The sequence below is a fragment of the Rhinolophus sinicus genome, chromosome 15, assembly GCF_057876585.1.
Source record: "Rhinolophus sinicus isolate RSI-liver-muscle chromosome 15, RSI-T2T, whole genome shotgun sequence".
NCBI lineage: Eukaryota > Metazoa > Chordata > Mammalia > Chiroptera > Rhinolophidae > Rhinolophus > Rhinolophus sinicus.
The window spans coordinates 97,655,235-97,669,706 of NC_142515.1; the positions used below are offsets into that span (position 1 = coordinate 97,655,235).

Genomic DNA, 14,472 nt, shown 5'->3' on the forward strand with positions numbered 1-14,472 from the left:
CATGCATTCTCAACAAACAAAGGAAGCCCAGTTAATAGGACTCATTATTCTTAGAAACCTGGTACAATTAGAAATGAATATTTTCTGCTGATGTGCTAGTGGTGCTCTAGGAGGATGCACTACACTTCTGGCCCATCATTGGAAGCACCAGGAAGAAAGACGACAACTCTGCTAGAGGCATCAGAAAGGACTCCCTGTAAAAGATGACACTGGAGCTAAAGATTGAAAGTTAAATCTTGAATAGATGTTCAGCATAATCCTAAAATGGAATCAAGAGATGGGAGTGTGGAGTGGGTGAAGAGGTGGAAAACACTTCACACAGATGGAACCGAATAAATAATGCCACAGAAATACCTTTTGTTTGGAGTATATAGCTGTGTGTGTCATGATGTGGGACTAGAGCGACTCAGGCGACAGAAAATAAGATATGAACCCAAACAGATTGCAAAGGACCAAGTCATGAAAAACACTGCTTAAATGTACTCTTTTGAAATACTTGGAATGAATTTCACAAGTCCTAGTCTTAGTCATAGGAACGAGTTGCAGTGTGCACCGTAAATACTGCCATTGCTACTAATGAGCCAAAGTTTGAATGCCTTTTGTATTCTAGACAATTGATGTGTTGTCCTATTATAGGATATTCTCACTCAGTTTTGTTATTGTATACTCTGTTGAGTAGGTAAGGATGGACTCTCACTAAGGCTAGCATATTGCGAGGTGTTCCTAAACCTAGATGTTCCCAGGAAGTTCCTTCCATGTGAAAACCATCCATCCTGTGGGCCAGAGGAGAAAACAAATATTGAGAAGCATTACTTCGGGCATTAAGGATTTCAGGCATGAAAAGACCAACCATGGGTTTATCTTTTGGAAGGGTCATTCTGGAAATGAAAACAAATTGGACCCGTGTAGCAGCTTATTGTATAGAACCTAAAGGAAAAGGGGAAAAAGCCTGTAGTAGTAACAGAAATTACAAGAAGGGGAATCCCATGAAAGCTCCTTGGAGGATAGAACTAACAATATTGTACTAAAAGACATATTAGTTGTGAAAAGGTAAAAGAGAGCAATAATATGTTTGTTAATCCATCATATACCCTAGTGTTGGTTATGTTTAAAGCTACTGAAAACACTTTAAAAAAGCTCTGGTCAGATATGAGTCAGAGGAGGTTAGGGTGGCTGAAGATCTTCCGGAGAGATGAGGGCATTTGGACTTGAGCCAATAGAGATCCAAGGACCAATACCCAAAAGACAAGTAAATACCTGGCTCAAGGGAAGTGCCCTATGAAAAGGGTATCCCAAGATTTCTGCAGAATTTCCTCTCAGGGCTCTAAAAATCATCAATTAACTGGTGATCTAGCAAACAAGGTATTTCAATGACAAGGAATTATTCATTAAATAGGTATCCATACAATCAAATTACCAACTCACATGGCTAACATTTCAAAGTGTAAAAGTCTCAAGACATTCAGGTTGCCAATATGAGTGTGATCCAAAAGCCCCTTGAGAAAACTAACTAAAATGGGGGTAGCCCCTGAGTGTTGAATTTGGAGGGATATGTGTTTATGTACCCCAGCCACTGGACTAGCTATGAATAAATGAAATGGGATGCATTTATTGATGTACCTATCTCTTTAAGATGATGAAAATAGTTTTATCAACTTCATGAGCAAAATATATATGATTTTCTTCAGACTGTTTTCAATTCCATATGATAAGTTTGAAATTTTTCTGTCAGTTGAAGAAATATATTAATCATTTACTCAGGGGATATACTCCATAATCAACTTTAAATCTACAAATGACTCATGCTTTTCTGCATAGTGAGTTTATTAAGCAGTTTATTTTGTATTTTAAAAGGAAGTATTTTCTATTCCTCTGTCAAAACCTAAATTCACAAATGACTAGAAACCAAGATAATATTTTGATTACCTTGTGGTAAGAATTCAAATTGAAATGATAGGCATAGGAATTTGTTTTGCCTTAGACAGTAGACACTATTTCTAAATGTGTCAATTTTCAAAGCAAGAAAAATAACATACTTTTACCATATACACATTATTTTTCGTATCAAATTGGAAAGTGTCCACTTTTTTTCAAAATTTCCAACTTGCTCTAAGATGTGAGAAAAATCAGGAACATGTATATAAAAAGTATTTTTTTTTAAGAGTATTTCTTTATAAGGTATATATGCTGAAAAACCCCTGAAATGGCAGTCTCTGATTCTTTTTTTTTTTTTTTTTTTTTCTGACTCTTTCAAAAGGTTAAACTACAGTTACTGGGTTAACTTAAATTATGTCTCAAAAATTAGTAAGTTAAATTACATTCAGTTAACCAAGCAACTGTGTTTATTAAGAACATGCTATTTGTGTCAAGTGTGCTTTATATCTCAACTAGGTTTCTAAATTAGCCACCCCACAACCTGTATCACTTCATTTTGTTTCGTTCTTTACATTGTGATAGTGTGTTACTACCAGAACTCAAATCAGATTATTTCATTATCTTGCTTAAAAACCGAAAGATGTCCATTAGTAATCATGTCTTTGCCATTCCTCATCTCTATCTTTTGCTTCCCAAATAAGTCAGATGTTAAGTCTTACTGTATCCCTATTTCTTACTTACTTGTTCACACACATCATTGGGGAAATTTTGCCCTATCAACCAGGAACATCTTCCCCTACAACACCCTCTTATCCTGGTTAATTCTTATTTGGGTATCTGATTTATTTGTCTCTGTTCAGTTTTCCTAATACAAAATAATAAATATAATGATTAAAAGAATCTGAATAATTCACATATTTCTGCATTTGTATTTTTTAAAAGTTTTATCATATTAATTATATATAAAGCCAAAAATTTCATTACAATTTTTTAAAGAAATAATTAACTTAAAGTGGTATCACTAGTAAATGAGAACATTTTAAGAAGTCTGACTAGATAGAAAATCATGGTATATATTTGATATGCCTTTTGCAGACAAAGGACATAAAATATAATTAGAAGAATAAGAAATGGAGTCATAGAACACCTACTTCGTACAGCAACATATTATAAAACAATACTAATATATGACATATCGAATTCCCAACTTTAAGAACAGGTACCAAATAGGAAAACATAAGGTACTAATTATAAATAAAAATGCAGTGGGTTCTATTAGTGAAAGAAATGCTCAATAGAGACCGAGTTTATCAGAGAAACTGGTTTGGAGTATTAAGAAATGCACAGAATATAGCCGAGCACAAATTTGGGGGGAGGGAGGAATCCAAAGGAAAGGTCAAATTACATATGACCTTTAAATATATGAATATATATTTATAGGCATATCATAATCACTTGAAAGAGTTTTATGGCCCAAAACAATTAATTTTTTTTTTCTTGAAATAATACTTCAAGGACTAAGTTAAAACTAGGAACTGACTGTTTCAATAGACTTATCAAGTCAGGTCAGTCAAAATGCTCATTTAAAGACTGGTGGTTGCCAAGGGCTTGGGGCAAGGGTTGCAGGGATGACAACTGGGAGATGTTGATCAAAGGGTACCAGTTACAAGGTGAGTAAGTCCTGGGGATCTCACGTACAACATGGTATTTATAGATAACAATACTGTATTGTATAGTGTACTTCAAAGTTGCTAAGAGAGTAGATCTTAAATGTTCTCAACAGAAAAAAAACGGAAACTGTGAGATGATGGATATGTTAACTAACTCTGTGTGTCAATAATACACAATATATACATATATTAAATCATCACAGTGTATACCTTAGACTTACATAATATCTATCAATTATATCTCAATAAAGCTAGAAAAATATGATCATTAAAAGATAAATTCAGTATGCCAGTGTCAAAGTAAGTAAAAGGAACATTAAGTACGTGCCTTACATGAAATAATGTCCCTGACTTGAGCTTTAAATAAAGCATAATAATTGGCATAAAAATGAATACAATGATTTAATGTGTTATACAAATGGCAGAGATAGCAAATGCTCACTAGAAAAATTGCGTTTTGTGAATTAATACGTACTCATTGAATTTTACTTTATACTTTTAATGTTGAATTTATTTCCAAAACATTTTTAGTGTATTATTTTTAGGGACAAATGACAAGGAGATTAATTTTTTTAGTGGCAAATAGATGAGAACTGTAAAGAAAAAAGTAATTTTTACATTATACTTTAAAAATAAAATAGTACTAGTAATCTGTACAAGGAAAAAAAACTGTGAAGAAAAAATTGTGGACTCTTCTTTCACCTACAGATTGTGTCTGATAAATCACTATAGACATTTCTAACTTTCTTTATGTATAACTTTCAGAGCTTTTATATGTGTGTGTGTGTGTGTGTGTGTGTGTGTGTGTGTTTATGTACGTACATGCACACACACATAAATAGTTTCATTTTATAGCACTTACTCAAATAGAAAATCAGGGGGATCCTAGTCTGGTCATTAACAAAATGTTTTGTAGCGAATATTTGTACACTCTGTGCTTGAAATTGCTTGGATGACATACACATATTTCACAGCATGTCTTATCGTTTTCAAATACATAATCTCTTTTATACTTTAAACAGCCCTTTGGCTGATAGCACTCAGCAAGGTTAAGGTCATTAAAGCAAAAAAGTGGTACTATCCATACAAAATTTGTCCAAACAAGTCTTCCAACTCCCAAAATAGGAGAAATAAAGTTATCTCTTTTCCATGCCTCAAAAAACTTCTCATTTCCCCAATGAAAAAAGTTAGAAAGGACTACATAGACAAAGAGAATTTAGTAAAAGGCAGTGACAAATAGAAGAAAAGAAAAAAACTTTTCAACATTTAATGGTATGGCTGTTATTTCAAAACTTTAAATCTTAAACACCTCTAGGAGTATAAGATTCAAGAGAAAACACTTGAGGTGAGGAGAACTCAACCTATGAATTCACATTAGAATCTGCTATCCAAACTTAATAAATCAAAACAGAATCACAGTCTATTTTCCTAATAGAGTCTCACCCAATCAGGAAAGTGAATAAGGGAAATGAAACTCTTGAGGTCTTCTAATAAATAGCTTCTAGAATTGAGGTTTGGCTCAGGAGAACAATAAATTTGAGCTATCAGAAGCAAACTGGATTTTTGTTTGTAAATGCGTGAACTTCAGCAATATAAGATACAGACTATGTTCTTATTTTAATTACATACTCGTATATCTGTCCATATAGGCATTTAAGAAGAACATTTCACCAACCTGGTCGTACTTCTAAGTATGAAAATATGGCCATATCACAATTATTATATGGTATCTAGGCTACTTCAAATAGACAATTTTATGTTTAGTAATATCAGTCTAATGGAGTTCAAACTGAATTTAATTCTTAGTTTCAACTCAAGTGAACATTGTGCTTAATCCTCCAAAAAACTTTTCATAAATATTTTGGTATTGGTATATGTACATTTCTTGGACTAGAAATTAAGGTCCAGTCTTCTCATTAATTAATTAATTGTCTATCATTAGACAATGAGCACAAGAAAGCATCGTCTTCAGCTAAAATATTATTGCTGCAGGAGAGTTCAGTGAATGCCTGAGTTTTCAAGGCCTAGTAGATCTATTTGGTAGGGAAAGGCATTTTTTCCCAGTGTTTCTGGGCACACTGACAACAAACAGGGGGAGACCTTCCCTTCTTAATAAATTTTGTTTGACAGTTCTCTTGTGCTATGTGTGGTCATATGGTGCATAGTCCTGGCTGGCTCTGTCTGAAATAATAGACCATGTGGATTCAAAGCCCAACTTAAATGTTCTGCCATTTTATTTTTGGCAAGAGAGAGAATTTAAATGGAATGCCAGTCAGGTTTACATGTTTTCCTCTGCGGCTGCAAGCTTCAGCTAAAAATTCTCTACCCTATGTATATCATCTAGATTTGTATGAATCCCATAAACCAAATTCAAATATTTCAATTTTCTCTAACATTTTAGGGCCCCTTACGTATAAAAAAGAGGTAGTGGCAAGTGCCACTTCTAATTGATATAAATGACACGAACTCCCCCATCCAGTTCTCTTTTCAATTTCTACAGTTTCTAATTCCTAAGAAAATTCTTACTGTTTGTTAAAAAGATATATATTTGATTCTCACATTTTTATACTATCGGTTCTAGTATCTAAATTTCCTACGTGGATGACAGATACCAATACAGTAGAGGCCAATGGATTTTTTTTTAAACCAACCAAATTTCGTCTCTGCAATTAACATACAATTAACACATTTGTTTAATAGACCTATGTGCATATCTTAGACTAATGTAAAAATATTGAATATACTTTTGTTTTCATTTATCTAAAATATGTTGAATTACTGCAATCTCTTTTCATGGACTCTTCCCACCAGGTGCAAGGAACCATCTTTCCGTCTCCCAATTTCAATTCCATAATGGATGCCCAAATGCTAGGGGCAGCACTCCAAGGATTTGGTAAGCCTGATCTTTTCTATCATCTTTTATTGCAATTTTTTTTTCTTTTTTTTTTTTTTTTTTTTTTTTTTGCTTTACCTTGTTTTAAAACTGTAATATGGGTATGGCTGATGTCTAACAGAAGACAAATGGATTTAGTTAAAAGCTGGGCAAAGTAGAATAAGAAGAAAAATAATAGAAAAGGATAGCAACGGTGAACAGATTTGCTTCTCTCAAATGCAAATTTCATCTTGGCATGATTTTGCCTTAAGTTCTTAAATATCTCATCACTAACTATTGAATTAAATCCCAAACCAAGAAAACCTTACTCTAGGATAAACTATCCTTCTTTGCCCTTGATTGTTTTCTAGCCTGTTTCTTTTGCTACGTCCACTTTCAGCTAAATCAAACTTCCTGCTGGTCCTCCAAATGGATCTGCTTTTCCACATCTCTGTAAACTGGCCCAATAATCCCCGTCTGGAATGCTATTTTCTTCTCCTTTCTACTTCACATCCAAATTCTCTTCCTTCAAGAAGCTCTTCAATCGCTTCTCGGCCTTTTGGCTAAGATCAAGTGAAGAAGCTCTTCAAATGAATCTGCCTCCTTCAATCGTTCTCTGGGTACCCCAAACTCAACCAGCTATTCCAAACTTGGAACATCATGCTTCTGCATTCCCATGTCACTAATGTCATTTTCCTGAGCTTGTCCCTTTTGTCTCACTTGCGGACTGCTCTGTGAGCTCCCAGAGCATGGAATCTGGTAAACAGGTGTTTAACCAGCAGCTGTTCAATGAATGAAACTAAAGTTTAGAAAAGCAATATATAAAGGAGGAAAACTATTGGATTCTTTTTAAAAAGATTTAATCTTTAAGCTACGATATGGCACTGTTAAGCATCCATATAGTTTTGTTAAGAGCTGTTTTAGAAGACTTCTGGTGGGCACAAAGATAAACACTGACAACATAAAGGAAACATTTGCATAAAACGTGCAAAGCCTTTCATGAGAAAACAAGCTCTTAACTGTGAAGACCAAGTTGCTGTTATGAGAAATATGCTGTGTGTGTGTGTGCGTGCATGTGAAGGCACATATGTACACATACACACACACCACACACACACACACACACACACACACACACACACATTTTATTTACTTTGTGTTTTATACACTAGCAGAACCCCATTGGAAAACAATAAAGGACTTTAAACATGCTCTCTAAAGTTGACTTCAGGAGTTTACACTTTCATGCTTTTTAAAATATCAACACTCACTAGAAAAAATATAGAAACCAAATAACAATAAGTTATGGATTAAGTTTTTCTTCAGGAGAGAAATTTTTGTTTTAAAACTGTAGATCAGAGCAATCCATTCACTGAAAACAAGTTTATTTGCTGCAGTTTCAATGTCCTTGTTGTTGTAATTTCAGGGACAGAATATGGATGCATTGTGACCATCGTAATTTTTTTGTTTGTCAGTATTTTAGGCTGAAGAAATTCAGGAGGTTTTGGGTTTGATTGTACAGCGTCCACTCTAGGATGCCAGAGCAAGAACACAGCTCAAAATGCTTTAAAAGTCTGTCTATCCTGATAACCCTGGTAATGTGTAATTGAAAAAGACAACTACTAATATTTTCCTCAGTGAATGTGATTTTTTTCCAGTTTTACTGAGAAATAATTGACATACAACATCGTGTAAGTTTAAGTTATATAATGTGATGATTTGATATACGTATATATTGCAAAATGATTAACATAGTAAAGATCAGTTACATCCTTCACCTTCCATATTACCATTTCTATTGTTGGAGTTATGGTGAGAAATTTTGATCTACTCTTAGTAATTTTTAAATATACAATACAGTATTGTTAAGTATACTTACCATGCTGTACATTAGATACTTAGAACTTATTTCTCTAATAAATGGAAGTTTGTACCCTTTGACCAAAATCTCCCTATTTTCCCCACCCCCCAGCCTCTGGCCACTTCTATGAGTTCAGCGTTTTTTGATTCTACATAAAAGTGAGATCATACAATATTTTTTTTCTGTCTGACTCATTTCACTTAGCAAAATGCCTTCCAGACTCATCCATGTTGTCACAAATAGCAGGATTTCATTCTTCTTTATGACTGAATAATATTCCACTGTGTGTGTGTGTGTGTGTGTGTGTGTGTGTGTGTGTGTGTGGTGTGTATCACACTTTCTTTATCAATGTAGCTGTTGATGGATACCTAAGTGATTTCCATATCTTGGCTACTCTGAATATTGCTACAAAGAACCTGGGGGTGCAATATCTCTACAAGATAGTGATTTCATTTCATTTAGTTAAATACCCAGAAGTAGGATTGCTATATCATATGGTAGATCAATTTTTAATTTTTTAAGGAAACTTTATAATGTTTTCCATAGTGGCCACACCAGTTTGCATTCCCATCAACAGCACACGAAGATTCCCCCTTTTCCACATCTCTTATCTTGTTGATAACAGCCATTCTAACAGGCATAAAGTGATATCTCATTGTGCTTTTAATTTTCATTTCCCTGATGATTACTGACGTTGAGCACCTTTTCATGTGCCTATTGGCCATTTGTATATCTTCTTTGGAAAAAATGTCTGTTCAGATCCTGTGCCCATTTGTATTTGAATTATTAGGGCTTTTGCTATTGAGTTGTATGAGATACTTATCTATTTTAGATATCAACTCCTTATAAGATAGACAGTTTGCAAATATTTTCTCCCATTCTGTAGATTGCTTTTCCATTTTTGCTGATTATTAAAATAATAGGAAAAAAAGAGAGAAAATTCATTGATCTGTATATGTCTGAGTCCAGAAAATGCTGAAGTAACATCTATTCTGTTATGAAGCTATGGAAAGGCAGATAAATTGGTCACTTCATGAGATGATAACTGATGATGATGATAATAATAATAATAATGATAATAATAAAATAGACTGTATTTTCTTTTGAAAGTAGTACTGGCTGGTTTACATGTTTCAAAAGATGATATAGCACAAAAACTGTTAAACTTTCAGGTGAGACAAGTCCTGCAGGTCAGGAGGCTATAGAAGAATACCTCCTTCAGGTGTTCTTAACAAGTACATTCTAAGTTTTATACAGGAAAAGCAGATGTGGAAGAAAGGATTTTCAATGCTTATGAGATGGGCTTATTTTACAAGGACAATGTCAAACAAACATATATAATGTAAATGGCAATTATGTTGACAAAAATGTTATAACCCAAAGGTAAAATCCTAACCCTACATTTTCCCCCAGGAGGAATAGTTCAGCATTTACTAATTCAGTGCTCAGGTTACTTTGTAAAAAAACTATCACAAATAATAGGAATCAACAGTACATCATAAAAGTTTAAAAGTTGTCATGGCTCATTATGCCAGGAAACAAAAATTATCTAGAAACTCCCGTCCTAATATAAGGAAAGAAAGAAAAAAAATACGATGATTCTAAAAAAGAAATTAAAAGTCTTATTTACATTACATCTCAAAATACAAGGTAATTGACTAAAAAGTTATTAAAAATTAAGAGTTCAATAATTTTTCCGAAATAAGATAAAATCAAATTCAGTACCATTTATTTAAGCAATTGTATGTTAAAAACAAAATATAAATAATATAACTTGAGGCATCAATAGAAAGGCAAATATGCATAATTTTAGCAAAATAAAGTTTTTTGTCATTCGCAAGTTCTCGTCATTTGTAAAAATTCTTGTCATTTGCAAAAAAATCTTTACTGTCTTTTAGAAAAAAACAACACAAATTTGTCAGCTATATCATGTTAGTGAAAGAAAGACAACTCTTCTAAATCGATTTGTAAGTTTATAGTTATTTTAAACATTTAAAAATTTTTGAGACCCATATAAAATTATACTGAAATATCTCTGGAAGAATAAATGAGCAAGAATTCCAATGAACCTTTTGAAAAATAAAGAGTAAGTCAGAGAGGGAGGTTGTGGATAATCTTAACAGAACGACAAAAAACAGAAGACGTTACCAATGACATAAATGTGATAACAGTAAAAATAACAATGGATATAATTGAAAATTATTCTACTTATTATTAAATATGTTAGTTTTGGAATGCCCATTATGCAGCTAACAGACTCCTCTACGACTACTTCATGTCCTTTGAGTCCAGAGTTTGACCCAGGCTAGCTCCATGGTACCATGTTGTTCTATGCCTCTTCACTGGAGGGTGCTCTTTTTCTCACAAACCATAAAGTCAGTCTTTAGAGATGATTGGATGCCTCCCTTTCTCCATTTACAGCTTTCAGACCATTTCTCTCACCTACAAAAAACACCCTGCTGTTCCTTTTGTTTCTCATTGGTATAGTGGTCTATGTAAATCCTAGTCACTTGTCCTCCTTCAATGGATATTTCAGTACTTAATTCATGGCTTTCCTATGATCCTAAGGCCATCCAAGATGGCTTTCATTTCCAAAGATTATCTGCTTAACATCCTAGCCTTTCAATTCATTTTTCTCCTCATCTCCATTAAATATCTCCTTTTGTCAAAGAAAATTTGTACCACAAAGAATTAAACAGGCAAGGAAGACTGTCCAATTCTGTTGCAACAGAACTCAACTCCTCTGAAACAAAAGATAAGAGAGTTTTTAAGCACTGGGGTGAGCTAATGGAAAACTGCTAGAGGACACTGAGGGTTGGGGACATTGATCAATGTGATTAGGCCATCTGTATTTGCTAATTGGCACTTATTGGAAGTTAGATTTCGGCCCTCCAACAGAGACTGAGAGATAGGGACTCTACCTTTCTTGATTATTATATTTTAAAGGGATGGCTCCCAAGCACTTGAGAAAGATGTTTCTGGGTTGTATAGCTGGCAAGTGGTCAGGAGAAGATATCTCAAAAGAGTAAAGAAAAAAATTCACACTTGCAAGTGTTCCAAAGTAAATGCTCTCAGAAAATGGAGATCAAGGGCCTCTAGTCAGGAAGAAAGCTGTGTAAATTTTCGTCAAGATGAGGGAAGCGTCAAGACTTTCTTGATCACTTTACTTTGACTACAATTACAGCTAAATTTATCTAAACTAACTGTAAATTTGGGTGTTCTATCAGTTCAATTAGTTGGTATACAAGGAAGCAGAAGCCTCATAGCCCAGAAACAGAGCTTCTGTTATGAGAGAGACCATGTTCCATGCAAATCATCCCTCAGAAGGGTGCACATCCTTTGTACTTGCATAATTTTCTTCTCTAGTTCTCCTTCTTCTTCTAAAGGTTCTGAACTACAGCAGTTATTTTTGTGTTAATGTATGTTCCTTGTAAGTCATATCTTTCTAACTATTCAACAAGAAAGATATTGTGCCTGTTTAAACACTAAGCAACACTAAGTCAGGAAAGCCTTTTTGGTGGGGTAGGAGAGGTGGTCAAAGAAAGACTATTTTCCTATGTTCCTGTATTTTTATTGCATCTTTTTAAAAGAAAATCTGTAGCAATAGCACCAAAATGAGAGGCAGGAAAAGACTAGGCTTCATCAAGTGTTATTCTGTGATTTCTCATCTTAATTAAAATTGCTCGTTGCTTTAAAGTACCATCAAGAGACAGCTTGTACATTGGTTTTGATCCTTAGATAATGGATTCCCCCTAACTATGGAGTAGTGACTTTAATAATCTTCAGTTATTATTCTTTTCCAGGTTGTGACAAAGACATGCTGATCAACATTCTAACTCAACGCTGTAACGCACAAAGGCTGATGATTGCTGAGGCATACCAGAGCATGTACGGCCGGGTAAGGTCTCTTCAACTTGACCTATGTATTTCTAGGAAAAACTCCTGAGAAATGACAATGCTCTTGGAGAGCAGGTACTGTTATCCTTTTCAGTCTCACAGAGGACAAAGCTTTCAACTTCACTGTACGGCAGAAACAGTTCCTATATATCTCTGACATACTTCAAGGAGTATTAGAAAGCTATACCATCAAATGTTTTGATGTGTGAGATACATTCATACTCATAGGCACTCGACCAGTCCTTTCTCAAAAATCATTCAGCGTCATAAAATGAAAGTTCTGCTAGCCTTCCACTGCTGGTTCGTCCAATTAGGCTGAAAAAGTTGCACTGGAAACACCCCTGTGTCAAGCTTTAGGGATAGCATAGAAAGAACTAATGATCACTAGGTCAAAAGTAAGATCGTTTCCTGCAATTCTCCACAGGTCCTCACCTAACTCGCAACCAAAGTGAATTCTCTACTAGCTTTTCTTTGCACAGCATGCAATTAAGTAGACCATTAAAAAAGAATGGCAGTTAAAAATAGTTTAAGGCAATAAAAGTATCCATAGTGGTTTAAAGTAATCACATTCTAATTTCAAGCAAGTACCATTAAAAAGGTCCCTTTCATTTGTTATGCATTTAAACCACAGTTTCAGAATAAAAACTCTTCAGGCCAGAAGGGCCTGAAAGAGCAATTACTTTGTCAACTGAGCATCATCGCTGAAACACTATCACAAAACTCTTCTCTATATAGTTAGTCCATATAAATTTACTTCATCTCTAAACTTCAGTCTCTGAACAGCTATAATACATGAAATAAAACATAGCCCTCTGTTTTAGAATGAATTAATGATCAAAAAAAATCCCACAACTACTAGTGAAATTAGTTGAATTAAGCCATAGAAGGAAACCAATTTTGCTTTTATTATTTTTTTAATAATCTTAGCTTATGTTTCTAAGACACCAGTGCTAGTTTCCTTTTGAAAGAGAATGTAAATACTATAAAAGTTGTAGCATTAGTAATCTAATATTGTTTTAATATACATACTGCTATAGGGAGGTTATGTTTCAGTATTTTTTTTTTTTAATCAGAAGGCTTGCAGACATCTTTGCTTTTTATACATCAGGTTAATTTAGGTTAAAGCATTACTTTATCAATATTTACAATATTACACTAAAACAGACCAAAACAATTAAGAAATGAGGTACTTACACTCAAGAAATCTAAAATCCATTAAACAATTTATACTCTGTAAAGCACCGTTCACTATACACAGAGGGTCTCAAAGTTTGTTAAGCTCTCACTTTTGCCGAATAAGCCATACCATGTGGAAAAGCATGGCTACTGCAGTAAATTTCACCAAATGGGAGTCATGCTGGCCCCTTTCCTCTGACATACCGTACCTTTGTAAGACAATCAGTGATCAAGTCCTGCAAATTATTTTTCCTCTAACATTTCTCTCTTTTGCCCTCCCCTTACACAGTCTTGATTCAGGCCTTCATCATTTGGGGCCCAGACTAATGAATGGTAATACTTTTAGCTGGTGGCTGCTATGCCCAGTCATTCCCCACTCTCATCAATCCACACTGTAGCCAGATTGATTCCAAACCTAAATTTCCACTCTCCCACTTTAATCCCTGAATGTTTAACCTTATTTCTCACTCACAAATATATCCATATGTCCATGGAATAACTCCAAATGCCTGCAGAGGGCATACAAAGCCTTACTTGCTTTGTCTCTGCTCTCCATCTTAAGCCCTCTCTTTCTTCACACCGTGCCAACTGCAGCCAAAGGGAACTACTTGTAGTTCTACAAACTAACCCATTCCTGCTCTATCCCCGTTAGTCATAGTGTTTCATCTATCTTCAAAGGTCTGATTCCCTACTCCACACGCCGCACACCTACTCATCTTCCTCGACACTGAACCCTTTTCCTGACACCTCTACTCCCCTAAAAGAATGGAACAGACAGACTTGTGCTGCTACTGCATCCTTTACGTAACTTCCCCTTAGTCCCCGATGATATATTAGCGAGCTTTTTATATTGGTTTCCTTATACCAGAGTCTAAATCCTTGAAAGCTGGAATGTACCTTGTTCATCCCTAGAGTGTAGCACAAATGTCTGTCTCACACACTAAGATTGTTTAATTAATGTTTTTGAATGACAATGTGAAGGCATAGCTAACAGCACCTGCTCTTATACCATGTGGTCAGGTTTTGGCTGCTCCTGGAAACCTTCCCCACTGGTCACACTCACCTTTCTGCTCTGGGCTAGATGCTTCCTGCTGGGTTTCCAGAGTTCCCTGTACATGATG

The 14,472-nt window shown here is 34.7% G+C and overlaps 1 protein-coding gene across 1 annotated transcript in view; it reads left to right on the plus strand.

The window, feature by feature from the left end:
- The first annotated feature begins 1,192 nt into the window (after positions 1–1,192).
- The window catches only part of ANXA10 (annexin A10), a 45,757-nt gene continuing 32,477 nt past the window's right edge, over positions 1,193–14,472 (plus strand). Inside the window, exons 1-3 of the mRNA XM_074338721.2 lie at positions 1,193–1,249; positions 6,357–6,438; positions 12,082–12,176. Of these exons, the coding sequence (XP_074194822.2) occupies positions 1,193–1,249; positions 6,357–6,438; positions 12,082–12,176 (234 nt within the window). The remainder of the gene's footprint in view (positions 1,250–6,356; positions 6,439–12,081; positions 12,177–14,472) is intronic.